The sequence below is a fragment of the Ornithorhynchus anatinus genome, chromosome 14 (genome assembly GCF_004115215.2).
Source record: "Ornithorhynchus anatinus isolate Pmale09 chromosome 14, mOrnAna1.pri.v4, whole genome shotgun sequence".
In the NCBI taxonomy this organism is placed as follows: Eukaryota; Metazoa; Chordata; class Mammalia; order Monotremata; family Ornithorhynchidae; genus Ornithorhynchus; species Ornithorhynchus anatinus.
The window spans coordinates 14,668,203-14,686,590 of record NC_041741.1 but is presented as its reverse complement, the minus strand read 5'-3'; the positions used below and the strand labels follow the sequence as shown (position 1 = coordinate 14,686,590).

General features: G+C 46.9%; 1 long non-coding RNA gene, 1 pseudogene and 3 gene segments (V, D, J or C); 1 reads left to right on the top strand and 4 right to left on the bottom strand.

Moving 5' to 3' along the window:
- Positions 1–3,256, bottom strand: part of LOC100076640 — a 343,932-nt gene extending 340,676 nt beyond the window's left edge. Inside the window, 2 exon segments of the C gene segment in view lie at positions 2,743–3,048; positions 3,136–3,256. Of these exon segments, the coding sequence occupies positions 2,743–3,048; positions 3,136–3,181 (352 nt within the window).
- LOC114816514 lies at positions 1,811–7,854 on the top strand. Its single transcript, XR_003764297.2, has 2 exons — positions 1,811–1,982; positions 7,537–7,854. It is a non-coding gene; the product is annotated as an uncharacterized LOC114816514 (long non-coding RNA).
- On the bottom strand, positions 7,270–8,126 carry LOC100681918. The segment is given in 2 exon segments: positions 7,270–7,802; positions 7,890–8,126. Coding segments are annotated over 2 exon segments (468 nt in total).
- A 3,050-nt stretch (positions 8,127–11,176) lies between these two features.
- LOC100681873 lies at positions 11,177–12,009 on the bottom strand. The segment is given in 2 exon segments: positions 11,177–11,798; positions 11,886–12,009. Coding segments are annotated over 2 exon segments (474 nt in total).
- A 4,370-nt stretch (positions 12,010–16,379) lies between these two features.
- On the bottom strand, positions 16,380–17,125 carry LOC103165675 (annotated as a pseudogene).
- Between the last annotated feature and the right edge of the window lie 1,263 nt (positions 17,126–18,388).

Sequence of the window (18,388 nt, the reverse complement as noted above, 5' to 3'; positions counted from 1 at the left end):
GGGCTATGTAGTCTTGCAGGTCTTGTTCAACATGGGTCATGCTCCATTTCAAAATGCAACCAGGGACATGGAAACTGGAGTCCGAATTTATGAGGGACACATGACCAATTTATCACGCAACCTGGAGCTGCTGCGTGTTGATGCCTGTGTCCTAAGACCCAACCAGACTCACAGGTGATTATCTGTCACTTCGTGTCGTAGAGCAATATGGATTGAATGAAGACTGAAGTAAACTGAGGAGTGCTGGCCTACACTGGGAAGCTGGCCATGCTCCCAGGCTTTTTTTCCTATGCTATTTAAGTGATTACTATGTGCCAGACAGTGTACTGAATGCTGGGCTAGATGCAAGCTAATAAGGTTGGATACAGTCCTTGTCACAATTGGATTTCACAGTCTTAATCTCCACTAGAGATGAGGTAACTGAGGCACCCAGAATTGAAGTGACTTGTCCCAGGTCATACAGCAGACACATGGCAGAGCTGGGATTAGGACCAAGATCGTTCTGACTCCCAGGCTGTTGCTCTTTCCACTAGGCCAAACTGCATATTACCAGACTTCCTGAAACCTGAGACCTAAGATGGACACTGTCCCACAATGCACAGGGGAGCAGATTCATTCATTCAATCGTATATATTGAGCATTACTATGTGCAGAGCACTGTAGTAAGCATATGGAATGTATCATTTTGCAGCAGATAGAGGCAATTCCTGACCAACAAAGGTCTCACAGTCTAAACGGGGGCAGATCAATAAAATACTGAATGAAGAAGGCCAGCAAAGCTTTGGGGAAATTAATGGAGGTTGTGAAACAAGCAAGAATCAAATGCCATATGGAATTGAAGCTTTCCTGCATCACAGGGTGGGCAAGTGCTGAGAATGGGTGCTAGCAAGATGCACAAGTTACTGCTGTGTGGGGAAACCAAATAGGACACATGTGCATGGGTAGGGAGGAAATCATGTTATTAAGATGGTGCAAAACACTACCTCAAACCATGCAACATAGCATGAACTGATGGGAGACCATGGACATTAGGCAGGGTAGCAGTGGGAAGTGGAAATGGTCTCCCTGAGCTGAGACTCTGTGGACCTAGGGAGACACAGAGACAGACTGCAGAAAAAATAGAGACAGACCTGCAAGCAGAAACTGCAGCCATCCTGCTGGATCTGTTCAGCCCCGTGTGAGCCCATCAATGGGCAGGGATTGTCTCTATCTGTTGCCGAATTGTACATTCCAAGAGGTTAATACAGTGCTCTGCACATAGTGATTACTCAGTAAATACAATTGAATGAATGAATGAGTTCTTCTGTGAAAGTACCATCAATGAAAATGAGTTGCAAATACACTTATGACAAATGCTCTCCCAGTTGTACAAAGCACCCAATCAGCCATATTTATTGAACACTTCCTGCATGCATAGCATTGAACTACATTTTTGGGAGAGTGCAGGTAGACCCATTTCCTGCCCAAAAGAAACTTACAGCATGAAGGAGGAAGCAAACATTAATATAAATAAATATCTTATGGGTATGAATAAAAGAGCTGTGGGGCTGATGGAGGGGTGAATAAAGGGAGCAAACTCAAGTGCAAGGGCAGCAGAAAAGGGAGTGGGAGAAGATGAATTGAAGGCTTATTTAGGAAAGGCCACTTGGAGGAGAGGCTCCCTTGTCATTATCTGTCCAGACAGTTGAAGACCTGGAATAAGTTAAATGCACCTTGACCTGGAAGATCAGCTGCAGACTTCCCAGGGTCTGCCTGAGAGAAACACCCTCTACATCAATGCCAGTCACCTAGGAGAACCTGCCCACCTGATGACATAAGCTGGAGCTCAGCCAATTCCGGAGAAGGGCTTGGGGAAAGTGGCAAGTGGAGAGGGGGCAGAAAGATTTAAGGAGCTCCAGACCAGGAATGCAGATCTTTCATCCTCCAACTGAACATGATCCAAGAAGAGGCCCGAATTCAGCCTGGAACATACGAATTTTATGGTAGGCCTGAAATCATGGGAAATATCTATGTGAATTACTGCTGTTTCATAGGAAGCTGGGAACAACAGCCACATTATGAACAAGTGAAAGATGAGGGAAAGGTTTTGTTTTATTCTAGTATTTGCTTTAATCCTTTGAACCAACTATTCTTAGCATTTTAAGTTTCTACTTTTGATACTTTTCTGGACTGAATAAGCAGGCTCCTTCCCTATCATGCTTAAGGGTCGTTCTCGTGTGTTTATAGCCTATGAATACACACACTTTTCCCAGGTATCAGACCTCCTCCCTTCCTTTGTTTCTTGCTTCTTCCCCTCCGTGTCTCCTTCCCTGCACCACAGCCTGTCTGTGTGGGTCTCTGGAGGTCTGTGTTGGTTTGTTGTCTGAGTATGTTGGGATCACATTTCTACAAAGTATTATATTTACTGACATAATTGAAAGCGTTGCATAGTAATCTGTGAATTTTGAAATATATTTCAGGATTGATTCCATTAGGTTTACATTTAATCTGAATTGCATGGCCACTGTCTGGCTGCCTTGAAGGGATCTTCATAGATATTCATTAGCTGTAGAAAAAATCAAGCTCTGGTTCCCATTTAATTTTACATCCCGATTTACATCCTTATTAATATAATTAACGGTTAGTCTTAGAGGCCAGGGCTGTTGTCTGTCGTCTCTGCTGCTCTGCTTCCCCAGCCAGCTGCAGCCTAGGAATCCTCCCAGGGTTTCTGACAGGCACAGAATGTGGTTTATCTCACTGTGCCTACAGCACAGTAATAGAGGGCCGTGTCCTCGGTTTTCAGGCTGTTCATTTGCAAACTCAGGAGGCTGTTGGCCTTGTCCCAGGAGATAGTGAATCGTCCTTTCACAGAGTCCGCATAGTAAGTGCTACTATCATAATTATAAATGCTAGCGACCCATTCCAGCCCCTTCCCTGGAGCCTGGCGGACCCAAATCATGTTGTAGTAGCTGCTGGTCAATCCAGAGGCTTTACATGAGAGGCGCAGAGACCCGCCAGGCTGTTTCAAGTCTCCCCCGGACTCCACCAGCTGGACATCACCCTGCACACCTGAAACACAGAAAAAGCATCAGTTGTAAAAACAAATTCACTAACTCACATATGCTATTTACATTAGTCACATCTTCCCCCATTTACCTTGGAGCAGGGTCAGGATGGAAAGCAGACTGAGGACAGACTGCATGGTGGGGACTATGAGGACAGTTCTGAGGACAGAAAGGGATCAGCAGAGACAGAGGATGTGGGGCTCCTCTCCCAGAGCTGCAGGGACAGGGGCCCTACAGGCTTTAATCAGGGCTGGAGGGGTCTAATTTGCATTTCCTCCTCTCTAAAAAGGCACAGCAGCCACCTCCTGTGATTGAGTCCCTGCCCTCTGCCTCAGACAGAAGGGTCTAGCAGAAGCCCTGATCAGATTCCCAGAGATGCAGAGAGAGATACCTTCAGGCATTGGTAGGAATAAGATGAATCGCACCGCGATTGAGAAAAAAAACCCCAGAGACTGTCTGCCTTCTGATGCTCAATCCTCTACAAACTGGGATTCAAACCATATGAATTTCTTGATTACTGTTCTGCTGCTCAGACGTGAGTCCTCAGAAACAATAGCAAAGTTGGAAGGCAGACAGGGAATGTTACTACACCCGGAAGAAGTCACAATGGTGGAAGAACACATTCCAGTTGGAAAAACTCACTAATGAACCTGGCTAACAACTTAGTTCCAAAATGTTTTCAGTTAGCAAATGATCTAAAAACCCAAGTCCACCACATGGTCTAGTGTGGATAGCTTTTTAATATCGGAGAAGCAGCGTGGCTCCATGGAAAGTGCCTGGGCTTCGGAGTCAGAGGTCATGAGTTCTACTCCCAGCTCTGCCACTTGTCAGCTGTGTGACTGTGGGCAAGTCACTTAACTTCCCTGTGCCTCAGTTCCCTCATCTGTAAGATGGGGATTAAAAGTGTATGAGCCCCAAGTGGGACAACCTGATGACCCTGTATCTCCCCCAGCGCTTAGAACAGTGCTCGGCACCTAGTAAGCGCTTAACAAATACCAACATTATTATTATATCAGACCCCTAAATTAAAGCAGGACACACTTCCCTAATGTGAGAAACCACCTTCTTCTGATTCCCAGCATTTCACCCAGGCATTGAGATGCATGATGAACAGAATTATTATCCCTTTTTTAACATCCACTGTAGCAGGAACTGCACACTTAAAGGGCCATAAAGGTAACAGCGTCAGGAAGGAGGGGGTGATCCCTGGGAGAAAATTGTGTGTTGGGCAGTGAGAGGAAACCACAGAAACTGAAAAGAAACTCCTTCTCTGCCACATTCTCCACCTGCTCCTGGAACTGGGCTACATGTGCTCAGTGGATCCTGAGCACCCCCTTTAGCCCAGCCTCCTCCTAATCACCTGGAGAGGAATTTTGTGCCTGGGATCAGACTCACTTTCCTGCACTGTGTGTCTTGCACAGTAATACACTGCCTTGTCTGAGGGTGTCATGCCGTTCAGCTGCAGAGAGAACTCATTCTTCAAAGTGTCTCTGGAGATGGAGGATCGACTCTTGAAAGAAGAGGCATAGCTGGTGCTGCCTTGATAAACTAGCTATCTACCCCATCCACTCCAGCCCATTCTCCTCGAACTAACGGATCCATTGCAGGTAGTAAACACTAGTTGTGATGGAGAAGCTGGAGAGCACACAGGAGAGTCTGAGGGACTCTGAGGGCTTCATAATTCCTGGGCCAGACTCTGTCAGCTGGATCTCAGACAGGACCCCTGGGAACAAGAAGAGACACAGTGAATGCCACACAGGAGAGACTTGTTCTCCATCTCCCTCTTTCTGAAATCATACAGACACAGCTGGGAGCTGTCAGCAGAGAAAGGTGCAGCCACCAGGATTTCATGTTCTTCTAGACCAGGAAAACCATGTCTTCCCAGAGACCTCCAGGCCAGGCTCAAGAAAGAAATGACCCTTCCCAGCATGGAGCTATTTCATCTGGGAGTTTTGGGTAGGGGTTGGGTGGGATTTGCATGAAGGAGTCCCACTCCAGTTTACAAGAGGAGACCTCTGTGCTTGGGGAAGTCTGTCCTGTGCTTTTTAAGGGATGGAGAGAACTGATTTTTGCCTGTGCCCTCAGCTCTGGTCAAGTCTTCATTATGCAAGAATTATCTGAATTCCTTGGGGATGGACATGGATCTGACATGGGTAAGCTGTGGTTACAGACTGAGTGACACTGTGGGTAAATGTCCTCCATACAGCCATTTTGAGTCAGACCTCCCTACTACCTCCAATCAACATTTCCCACCTTGTGACAGCCCCCCCACCCCCAAAATAAGTTTTGAAAAACAGAAAAATATTCCCAATTTACAAATGGAAAAATGCAGGCTTAGAAAATATAAAAGATAGATTAGTCAGGCAAAAGTGTTTTTTGGAAGTGCCATAGCTGAAAGGTCCCTGTTTATCCAACAATCAGCTTAAAGCCAGGCTATGTAGTCTTGCATGTCTTGTTCAACATATGTCGTGCTCAATGTCAAGAATGCAAGCAGGGACATGGAAACTGGAGTGTGAATTTACCAGGGAAACGTGACTAATATACTACTCTACCTGGAGCTACTGTGTGTTGATGCCTCAGTCCTGAGACCCAACAAGACTCACAGATGGTTATCAGTCACTTCAGTGTCATAGAGCAATACAGATTGAATGAAGACTGAAGGAAACTGAGGTTGTGTGTTGGCCTACACTGGGAAGCTGGTCACTCTACCAGGCTTTATTTTTCTAAGCTAAGGTAAGGACCTTAGTGGTTTCTCAGCAATGAATGACTACTGTGCTCTCCCAAATGCTTAGTACAGTACTCTGCATGCAATAAGTATTCAATAAATACTACTGACTGACTTTCTTTGCCAAACAGCATCCTCCTGATTACTATGATTACTATGTGCCAGGCAGTGTACCGAATGCTGGGCTAGATACAAGCTAATAAAGTTGGACACAGTCCTTGTCTCAGCTGGAGGTCATAGTCTTAATCTCCACTACAGATGAGGTAACTGAGGCACAGAGAATTGAAGTGACTTGTCCAAGGTCATACAGCAGACACCTGGCAGAGCTGGGATTAAGACCGAGATCGTTCTGACTCCCAGGCTGATGCTTTTTCCACTAGGCCAAACTGCATACTACCAGACTTCCTGAAGCCTGTGACCAAAGCTGGACACTGTCCCACAATGCACGGGGGGCAGATTCATTCATTCATTCTATCAGACATTAACATAAATATGTTATGGATTTGAATCAAAGTGCTGTGGGGCTGATGGAGGGGTGAATAAAGGGAGCAAACACAAGTGCAAGGGCATCAGAAAAGGGAGAGGGAGAAGAGAGATTGAGAGTTTATTTAGGAAAGGCCAATTGGAGGAGAGGCTCCCGTGAGATGGTCTGTCCAGATAGTTGAAGGCCTGGAATAGGTAAAGTGCATCTTGACCTGGAAGATCAGCTGCAGACTTCCCTAGGCCTGCTTGAGGGAAACACCCTGTACATCAATGCTAGTCACCTGGGAGAAACTGCCCTCCTGATAACATCAACTGGAGCTGAGCCAATTCCACAGAAAGGCTTGAGGAAAGTGGCAAGTGGAGAGGGCCAGAAAGGTTGAAAAAGTTTTCATTCTCCCACTGAACATGATCCATGAAGAGGCCCTAATTCTGCCTGGGACCTAAGAATTTCATGGTAGGCCTGAATCCATAGGAAATATCTATGTGAATTTCTGCTGTTTCATAGGAAGCTGGGCACCACAGCTATATTCTGAATAAGTGAAAGAGTAGGGAAAGGTTATGTTTTATTCTAGTATTTGCTTAAATCCTTTGAACTAACTAATCTTATCATTTTTAGTTTCTGCTTTTGATACTTTTCTGGGCTGAGTAAGCAGTCTCCTTCACTTTCATGTAAAGATGATTCCTGTGTGTTTATATCCTATGAATGCACACACTCTTCCCAGGCATCAGCAGGCCTCCCTTCATTTGCATCCTGTTTCCGCTCCTCTGTGTCTCCTTCCCTGCACCAGAGCCTATCTGTGTGGTTCTCGGGAGGTCTGTATTGGTTTGCTGCCTGAGTATAGTGGGATCACATTTCTAAAAAGTATTGTATTTACTGACAAAATTGCAAACACTGCATAGTAATCTGTGAATTTTGAAATATCTCAGGATTGATTCCATTAGGTTTATATTTTATCTGAATTGCAGGGCCACTTGTCTGGCTGTGTTGAGGAGATTTTCTTAGATATTCATTAGATGTAGAAAAAATCGGGCTCTGGTTCCCATTTAATTTTACATACCAGTGGGATTTTGGGCTAGGGCTTGTTTTGGAATTGTGAACAGCATTAATAATAGAATTAATGATTAGTCTTAGGAGCCAGGGCTATTGTCTGTGGTCTCTACTGCTCTGTTCCCCCAGCCAGCTGCAGCCCAGAAATCCTCCCAGGGTTTCTGACAGGCAGAGAATGTAATTTCTCTCATTATGTCTGCAGCACAGTAATACAGGGCCGTGTCCTCGGTTTTCAGGCTGTTCATCTGCAAACTCAGGAGGCTGCTGGACTTATCCCAGGAGATGGTGAATCGGCCTTTCACAGAGTCTGCATATTTGGTGCTACCACCATCCTTATGAACTTGAGCGACCCACTCGAGCCCCTTCCCTGGAGCCTGGCGGACCCAGTGCATGTAGTAGTAGCTGTTAGTCAATCCAGAGGCTTTACAGGAGAGGCTCAGAGACCCGCCAGGCTGTCTCAAGTCTCCCCCAGACTCCACCAGCTGGACATCACCCTGCACACCTGAAACACAGAAACAGCATCAGTCATCAAAACAGATTCACTCACTCACATATGTTATTTGTATTAGTCACATCTTTTCCCATTTACCTTGGAGCAGGGCCAGGATAGAAAGCAGACTGAAGGCAAACTGCATGGTGAGGGCTATGAGGACAGTTCTGGGGGCAGGAAGGGAGCAGCAGAGAGAGAGGATCTGGGGTTCCTTTCCCAGAGCTACAGGGACAGGGACCTTGCAGGTTTTAATTAGGACTGGAGGAGTCTAATTTGCATCTCCTCCTCTCTATAAAGGCACAGCGGCCACCTCCTGGGATTGAGTCCCTGCCCTCTGCCTCAAACAGAGGGGTTCAGCAGAAGCCCTAGTCATATTCCCAGCGATGCAGAGAGAGATATCTTCAGGCATTGGTAGGAATGAGATGAATCACACTGTGATTGAGGGGAAAAAAAAGAACCAAAGACTGTCTGCCTTCAAATACTCAATCCTCTACAAACTGGCATTCAAATCATAGGAATTCCTCAATTACTGATCTGCTGCTCAGATGTGAGTCCTCAGAAACCATAGCAAAGTTAGGAGGCAGACAGGGAATGTCACTACCCCCTGAAGAAGTCACAGTGGTGGCAGAACAGATTCCAGTTGGAAAAATCTAGAAGGAAAAGACTCACTAATGAACCCAGCAAACAACTTAGTTCCAAAATGTTTTCAGTTAGCAAATGATATACAAACTGAAATCCCACTACATGGTCAAGTGTGGATAACTTTTTAATGTCAGACCCCTAAATTAAAGTAGGACACATTTTGATAATGTGAGAAACGATATTCTCCTGTCTGTATCTCTACCCCAAGAAACTCTTGGCAAACACCCAATCTCCTTGCCTAAGATGGATTCTGTCCTGACCACCAGTGTTCACCAGTCCAGGTCCCCTTGATCCTGAGCCTCTTCCTACCTCTTCCTGCCTCCTCGAGGTGTGACATTGTTACATCTTCTCCTGCCCAGGTCCACCTAACTAGCATGGGATGGTTGGGGACAGGTCAATAAGGGGTGGAGATTCTGGTAAAAAGTGCCCCTCCACCATCTCCCATTTCTCTTGCAGTGATGAAGATGAGAGGAATGTACCTCATCCTGAGGCAGTTCTCCTCCCCACTGCAAGACTCTGAGTTCAATGTCCAGATCCCAGGAGTTGTAATGGGGACAATCTGAGAGTCGAGGCAGCTTTCCCCTAAGGACAATGGGTGTTCATGAGAGCTAGCGGGCTCAGGGTCCCTGATGAAAACTGCCTGTTTGAGCTGCTGAGGATGGGAAACAGGGAGCAGATGATAGGAAGCTGGAAATAGGGCTATAAATTTTGGTTGGGAAGAGATGTGGATTAGCGTGGGGATGTATAATTTATGGGGCAGCATGAATCCCCTGGATTCCAGGGCTGAGAGTTTCCTCATAGGACATTGGCTCAGCCCAATGGCAAACTTTTCAGTTTTTCACAGGAACTGAGCTGTGTGATGGACAGAGTTATAATCTTGGTGTTAACGGCCACCTCACCAGGAATTGTACACATAAAAGCGCTTAAAGGTAACAGCCTCAGTGAGGAGTGTATTGGCCCTGGGGGAAAGTTGTGTGCTGAGCAGGAAGAGGAAACCACAGGCACTGAACACTTGCTCTCCATCTGCTCCTTGAACTGGGGTCCTGGTGACTCAGTGGATGTTGAGTGCCCCCTGATGCCCAGCATCCTCTTGACCAACTGTAGGGGAAGGTTTGTGTCTGGGCACACAGTCACTGCCCCGCACCATGTGTCTCTCTCTTACACAATAATACAAGTCCTTGTCCTTGGTTTTCAGGCTGCTCATTTGCAGATGCAGCTAGCTGTTGCGTTATCCCTGGAGATGGTGAATCTGCCTTTCACCTTTGAGGCATATTCTGTAGCTTATGAATGAGCTTGGTTACATATCCCAGCGATCCACTCCAGCCCCTTCCCTGGAGCCCAGTGAAAGCAGTATATACAGTAGTCACTGAAGGTGAATCCAGAGGCTTTACAAGAGAGGCCGAGAGACCCCTCGGTCTGCGGCACATCTCCCCCGGAGTCCACCAGGTGAACCTCACCCAGGACACCTGCAAACACAGAAATAGAGTGTCATGAGAAGAGTCACACACACAGAGACACACATACAAACACACACACACACACACACCAGTTAACCATGTCTCACATCTTTTGCCAAATTACCTTGGAGCAGGGTCAGGATGGAAACCAAACTAAGGGCAGACTGAATGGTGGGGCACTTGGGGCACAGTTCTGGATCAGAAGAGGAATGACACAGACAATGGAGCTGGTGCTCCTCTCCCAGTGCTGCAGGGACAGTGGCCATGAGGGGTTTTAGTCAGGGCTGGAGTGTCCCCATTTGCATCTCCTCCTCCTATAAAAGCACAGCAGTTGCCCCCTGGGGGTGAGTTCCCTAACATCAGCCCCAGAAAGGAGGACCCAGCAGAGGCACAGTTCCCGATTCCTGGAGATGCAGACTGAGTTGCTAATGGACATTGGTAGAAAAGAGAAAAATCATGTTATGACTGGGGAAAAAAGACTAAGGATTTCCCTTTCAGATGCCACTCCTCCCAAAAATTGTCATTCAATCCACATAAATTCTGTGGTTACTGTGCTACAGCTCATCAGACCTGAGAGCTCAGAAATGATGGCAAAGTTGGAGACAAAGACAGGGAATGTCATTCTACTCTTAAGAATCAGTCACAGGGGTGACTGAACAGTGGCAGAACATACTGCCGTTGGAGAAACCTGCAAGGAAAAGACTCAGCAATAAACCCAGTAAGCAAAGAAGTTCCAAAACATTTCAGCTAATGTAGTCAATTCACTCAAAAGAGATGTCCCAGACACAGTATTTCTTAGATAACTTTTTAGTATCAGACCCCTAAATTACAACGATGCATGCTTCACTGATGCAAAAGGCAACGTTCCCTACTCTTTCCCCTCAAGCCCAAAACACCCTCAGCAAACACTAAACTTTCCCAATCCAAGAGGGTCCCTACCCTCACAGCTACAGTCGGTCCCCACTCCTTCCCATGGCTTCCTGCTCCATCAGCTCTTTCCAAGTGTAATAGACTATCACCCCTGCTCCTGCTCTGACCCCCAAATATGATACCTGAAGGGGTGGGGACAGGTCACCACAAGGGTGGAGTTTCAGATGAGTGTCATTCACCCCCATTATGTCCCCATCTCTGCAGTAATGACAAAAAGAGGAGTGTGAATCATTTTGAAGCAGGTCTCCTCTACCTTGCAGCATTCTGGCTTCAGTATCCAGAATCCATTGGTTGGATTGGGGACAATCCCTGAGGTTCAAGGCAACTTTCCCTCATGGACAGAAATATATTTCAGGATAGATTCCACTAGATTTATATTTAATATGAATTGCATTGGCACTCGTCCAGCTGCCTTGAAGGGATTTTCTCAGGTATTCATTAGATGTAGAAAAAAATCAAGCTCTGGTTCCCATTCAGTTTTACATACTGATGGGATTTTGTGTTAGAGCTTGTTTCGGGATTGTGAACAACCTTAATAATAGAATTAATGATTAGTCGTAGAGGCCAGGGCTGTTTTCTGTGGTCTCTGCTGCTCTGCTTCCCCAGCCAGCTGCAGCCCAGAAATCCTCCCAGGGTTTCTGACAGGCAGAGACTGTGGTTTCTCTCACTGTGTCTGTAGCACAGTAATAGAGGGCCGTGTCCTCGGTTTTCAGGCTGTTCATTTGCAAACTCAGGAGGCTGCTGGCCTTGTCCCAGGAGATGGTGAATCGGCCTTTCACAGAGTCCGCATAGTTAGTGCTACCACCATTACTATGAACTCTAGCGACCCACTCGAGCCCCTTCCCTGGAGCCTGCCGGACCCAGTTCATGTAGTAGTAGCTGCTGGTCAATCCGGAGGCTTTACAGGAGAGGCTCAGAGATCCGCCAGGCTGTTTCAAGTCTCCCCCAGACTCCACCAGCTGGACATCACCCTGCACACCTGAAACACAGAAACAGCATCAATCATGAAAACAGATTCACTCACTCATATATGTTATTTGTATTAGTCACATCTTCCCCCATTTACCTTGGAGCAGGGCCAGGATAGAAAGTAGACTGAAGGCAGACTGCATGGTGGGGGCTTATGAGGACAGTTCTGGGGACAGAAAGGGAACAGCACAGACAGAGGATCTGGGGCTCCTCTCCCAGAGCTGCAGGGACAGGGGCCAGTGCAGGCTTTAATCAGGGCTGGAGGAGTCTAATTTGCATCTCCTCCTCTCTATAAAGGCACAGCAGCCACCTCCTGGGATTGAGTCCCAGCCCTCTGTCTCAGACAGAGGGTCCAGCAGAAGCCCTGGTCAGATTCCCAGAGATGCAGAGAGAGAGAGAGTGAGATACCTTCAGGCATTGGTAGGATTGAGATGAATCACACAGTGAGGAAAAAAAAAGAACCAGAGACTGTCTGCCTTCTAATACTCAATCCTCTACAAACTGGCATTCCAACCATATGAATTCCCTGATTACTGTTCTGCTGCTCAGATGTGAGTCCTCAGAAACAGTGGCAAAGTTAGAAGGAAGATAGGGAATGTCACTATACCCTGAAGAAGTCACAATGGTGGCAGAACACATTCCAGTTGGAAAAACCTACAAGGGAAAGACTCACTCATGAACCTGGCAAACAACTGAGTTCCAAAATATTTTCAGTTAGTAAAGGATCTACAAACTGAAGTCCAACCACAGGGTCAAGTGTGGATAACATTTTAATCTCAGACCTCTAAATTAAAGCAGGACACACTTTGCTAATGTGAGAAACCACCTTATCTTCTCTGTATCTGTTCCCCAAGACACTCTGGGAAAACACCCAACCTTCCTTTCCTAAGATGGTCTCTGTCCTGACCTCCAGGGTTCCCCAGTCCAGGATCTTCCAACCCTGGGCCTCTTCCTGCCTTTTCCAGCATGACACTCTATCACACCCTCTCCCGCTTAGGTCCACTGACCTAGCATGGGAGGGTTGGGGGACAAGTCAATAAAGAGGAGAGATTCTTGTAAAAAGTGCCCCTTCACCATCTCCCATTTCTCTTGCAGTGATGAAGATGAGCGGAATGTGCCTCATCCTTTTACACAGTTCTCCTCCCCACTGCAAGACTCTGAGTTTAATGTCCAGATCCCAGGAGTTGTAATGGGGACAGTCTCTGAGAATCAAAGTCAATTTTCCCCTAAGGACAGTGGGTGTTCATGAGAGGTAGTGGGCTCAGGGTCCCTGATGAACCCTGCCTGGCTGAGCCCCTGGGGATGGAAAAGAGGGAGGAAATGACAGGAAGTTGGAAATAGGGCTATAAACTTTGGTCGGGTAGAGATGTGGATTTATGTGGGGATGTATAATTTATGAGCCGGAGTAGATCCCCTGGATTCCAGGGCTGAGAGTTCCCTAATAGGACACTGGCTCAGCCCAATTGCAAAATTTTCAGGTTTTCACAGGAATTGAGCTGTGTGATGGACAGAGTTATAATCTAGGTATTAACGGCCACCTTATCAGGAATTGCACACATAAAAGCGCTTAAGGCTAACAGCCTCAGGAAGGAGCATATTGTCCCTGGGGGAAAGTTGTGTGCTGGGTAGAGAGAGGAAACAGCAGAGACTGAACACTCTCGTTCTCCATCTGCTCCTCGAACTGGGCTCCTGGTGGCTCAGTGGGTGCTGAGCGCCCCCTGATGCCCAGCCCCCCTCCTGACCGCCTGCCCAGCAACGTGTGTTTCTCTCTTACACAATAATACAGGGCCGTGTCCTCGGTTTTCAGGCTGTTCATTTGCAGATGCAGCAAGCTGTTGACATTATCCCTGGAGATGGTGAATCACTCTTTCACCTATGAGGCATATTCTGTAGTTTGTGAATGAGCTTGGTTACGTATCACAGGGACCCACTCCAGCCCCTTTCCTGGGACCTGGCAGACCCAGTACTTACAGTAGTCACTGAAGGTGAATCCCGAGGCTTTACAAAAGAGGCACAGAGACCCCTTTGGGCTGTTTCATGTCTCCCCCAGACTCCACCAACTGGACCTCACCCTGGAAACCTGCAAACACAGAGACAGTGTGTATCATGAGAACAGCCTCACAAACACACAGACACGCAGACACACACACAGATGCAGAGATGCAGAGAGAGAGAGATACCTTCAGGCATTGGTAGGATTGAGATGAATCACACTGTGAGGAAAAAAAAGAACCAGAGACTGTCTGCCTTCTAATACTCAATCCTCTACCAACTGGCATTCCAACCATATGAATTCCCTGATTTCTGTTCTGCTGCTCAGACGTGAGTCCTCAGAAACAATTCTAAGTTAGACACACACACACACCAGTTATCCATTTCTCACATCTTTTGCCAAATTACCTTGGAGCAGGGTAAGGATGGAAACTAAGTATGTGCCCTCAGCTCTGGTCAAGACTTCATTATCCAAGAATTATCTGCATTCCTTGGGGATGGATAGGGATCTGACATAAGTAGGCTGTGGTCACGAACTCAGTGACACCGGGGGTAAATTCCCTCCATACAGCCATTTTGACTCAGACCTCCCCACTTCTTCCAATCAACCTTTCCCACCTTGTGACAACCCTCCCCCCAAAAACAGATTTTGAAAAGCAGAAAAATATTCCCAATTTACAAGTGGAAAAATGCAGACTTAGGAAATATAAAAGTTAGATTAGTCAAGCAAAAGTGTTTTTTGAAGGTGCCATAGCTGAAAGGTCCCTGTTTATTCAACAATCAGTTTAAAGCTGGGCTCTGTAGTTTTGCAGGTCTTTTTCAACATGTGTCATGTTCCATTTCAAAATGCAACCAGGGACATGGAAACTGGAGTGTGAATTTACCAGGGAAATGCAACCAATTTATCACGCTACCTGCAGCTGCTGTGTGTTGATGCCTGCGTCCTGAGACCCAACAAGTCTCACAGATGATTATCAGTCACTTCAGTGCCATACAGCAATATAGATTGAATGAAGACTGAAGGAAACTGAGGTGTGTGTTGGCCTACACTGGGAAGCTTGTCACACTACCAGGCTTTATTTCTCTATGCTATTTAAGTGATTACTATGTGCCAGCCAGTGTACTGAGTGCAGGGGTAGATACAAGCTAATAAAGTTGGACACAGTCCTTGTCACAGTTGGAGTTCACAATCTTAATCTCCACTACAGATGAGGAAACTGAGGCACAGAGAATTGAAGTGACTTGTCCAAGGTCATACAGCAGACACGTGGCAGAGCTGGGATTAGGACCAAGATCATTCTGACTCCCAGGCTGTTTCTCTTTCCACTAGGCCAAACTGCTTACTACCAGACTTCCTGAAGCCTGTGACCAAAGCTGGACACTGTCCCACAATGCTCGGGGGGCAGATTCATTCAATTCATTCAATCAGATACTCACATAAATATGTTATGGATATGAATCAAAATGCTGTGGGGCTGATGGAGGGGTGAATAAAGGGAGCAAACTCCAATACAAAGGCAACAGAAAAGGGAGAGGGAGAAGAGCAATTGAGGGCTTATTTAGGAAAAGCCATTTGGAGGAGAGGGTCCTTTGAGATGGTCTGTCCAGACAGCTGAAGGCCTGGAATAGGTAAAGTGCAGCTTGACCTGGAAGATCAGCTGCTGACTTCCCTGGGTCTGCCTGCGGGTAACAGCCTGTACATCAGTGCCAGTCACCTGGGAGAAAACTGCCCACCTGAGGACATCAGCTGGAGCTCAGCCAATTCCAGGGAAGGGTTTGGGAAAAGTGGCAAGTGGAGAGTGGGCAGAAAGGTTTGAGAAGCTCCAGAGGAGGAAAGCAGATCTTTCATCCTCCAACTTAACATGATCCAAGAAGAGGCCCTAATTCTGCCTGGGACATATGAATTTTATGGTAGGCCTGAATTCATGGATAATATCATGTGTACCTGGACATAGTAGTTGTCTGCTTTTGACACTTTTTTGGACTGAGTAGGCAGGCTCTTTCTCTACAGTGGAAAGAGCATGGGCTTTGGAGTCAGAGGGCACAGGTTCAAATCCCAGCTCTGCCACTTGTCAGCTGTGTGACTTTGGGCAAGTCACTTAACTTCTCCGTGCCTCAGTTACCTCTTCTGTAAAATGGGGAATAAGACTGTGAGCCCCACGTGGGACAACCTGACTCCCCTGTGTCTACCCCAGTGCTTAGAACAGTGCTTGGCACATAGTAAGCGTTTAACAAATACCAACATTATTATTATTACCATAAAGATGGTTCTCGTGTGTGTATAGCCTATGAATGCATATACTCTCCGCAGGCATCGGCGTTTCCTGTGCAAAGCACTTCTTTGCTTCTTTGGCTTCCTGCTTCTGCCCCTTTGGGTCTCCTTCGCTGTACCAGAGTCCGTCTGTCTGGGTCTCTGGGGGTCTGTGTTATGTCACTGCCTGAGAATAGTAGGATCTCATTTATACAAACATTAGGTTTCCTGACTGAATTGCAAACATTGTAAACTAAACTGTGAATCCTGAAACACAATTCAGGATAGATTCCATTAGGTTCATAGTTAATCTGAACTGCACTGTCACTCATCTGGCTGCCTAAGAGGGAGTTTCTGAAATATTTATTAGATGTAGGAAAAATCAAGCTCTGGTTCCCACTAAATTTTACATACTGAGGCAATTTGGTGCTAGGGTTTGTTTTGGAATTGTTAACAACCTTAATGGAATTAATGATTGGTCTTAGAGGCCAGGGCTGTTGTCTGTGGTCTCTGCTGCTCTGATCCCCAGCCGGCTGCAACCCAGGAATCATCCCAGGGTTTCTGACAGGCACAGAATGTGGTTTCTCTCACTGTGCCTGTAGCACAGTAATACAGGGCCGTGTCCTCGGTTTTCAGACTGTTCATTTGCAAACTCAGGAGGCTGTTGGCCTTGTCCCAGGAGATGGTGAATCGGCCTTTCTCAGAATCTGCATAGTAGATGCCACTACCATCCTTATGAACCCGAGCGACCAACTCGAGCCCCTTCCCTGGAGCCTAGTGGACCCAGTGCATGTAGTAGTAGCTGTTGGTCAATCTGGAGGCTTTACAGGAGAGGCTCAGAGACCCACCAGGCTGTCTCAGGTCTCCCCCGGACTCCACCAGCTGGACATCACCCTGCACACCTGAAACACAGAAAAAGCATCAGTTGTAAAAACAAATTCACTAACTCACATATGCTATTTACATTAGTCACATCTTCCCCCATTTACCTTGGAGCAGGGTCAGGATGGAAAGCAGACTGACAGCAGACTGCATGGTGAGGGCTATGAGGACAGTTCTGGGGGCAGGAAGGGAACAGCACAGACAGGATCTGGGGGGTCCTCTCCCAGAGCTGCAGGGACAGGGGCCAGTGCAGGCTTTAATCAGGGCTGGAGGAGTCTAATTTGCATCTCCTCCTCTCTATAAAGGCACAGCAGCTGCATCCTGGAACTGAGTCCCTGCCCTCTGCCTCAGAAAGATGTTTCCAGCAGAAGCCCTGGTCAGATTCCCAGAGATGCAGAGAGAGATACCTTCAGGCATTGTTAGGAATGAGATAAATCACACCATGATTGAGAACAAACACACCAGAGACTGTCTGCCTTCTAATGCTCAATCCTCTACAAACTGACATTCCAACCATATGAATTCCCTGATTACTGTTCTACGTCTCAGACCTGATTCCTCAGAAACAATGGCAAAGTTAGAAGGAAGACAGGGAAAGCAACTATAACCCAAAGAAGTCAGAATGGTGGCAGGACACATTCCAGTTGGAAAAACCTACAAGGGAAAGACTCACTAATGAACCTGGGAAACAACTTAGTTCCAAAATGTTTGCAGTTAGGAAATGATCTAAAAACCCAAGTCCCACCACATGGTCAGGTGTGGATAACTTTTTAATCTCAGACCCCTAAATTAAAGCAGGACACACTTTGCTAATGTGAGAAACCACCTTCTCCTGTCTGTATCTCTACCCCAAGAAACTCTCAGGAAACACCCAACCTCCCTTGCCTAAGATGGTTTCTATTCTGACCACCAGGGTTCCCCAGTCCAGGTCCCCCCCAACTCTGAGCCTCTTCTTTCCTCCTCCAGGTGTGACAATCTATCTCACCTACTCCTGCTCAGGTCCACCTACCTAGCATGGGAGGATAGGGGACAAGTCATTAAGGGGTGGAGATTCTGGTAAAAAGTGCCCCTCCACCATCTCCCATTTCTCTTGCAGTGATGAAGATGAGAGGAATGTGCCTCACCCTTTTACACAGTTCTCCTCCCCATTGAAAGACTCTGAGTTCAATGTCCAGATCCTAGGAGTTGTAATGGGGACAGTCTGTGAGAGTCGAGGCAGCTTTCCCCTAAGGACAGTGGGTGTTCTTGAGAGCTAGTGGGCTCAGGGTCCCTGATGAAACCTGCCTGGCTGAGCCCCTGGAGGTGGGGAACAGGGAGGGGATGATAGGAAGCTGGAAATAGGGCTATAAACTTTGTTAGGGTAGAGATGTGGATTTGTGTGAGGATGTATAATTTATGGGGCAGCGTGAATCCCCTGGATTCCAGGGCTGAGAGTTCCCTAATAGGACAGTGGCCCAGCCCAATGCAAACTTTTC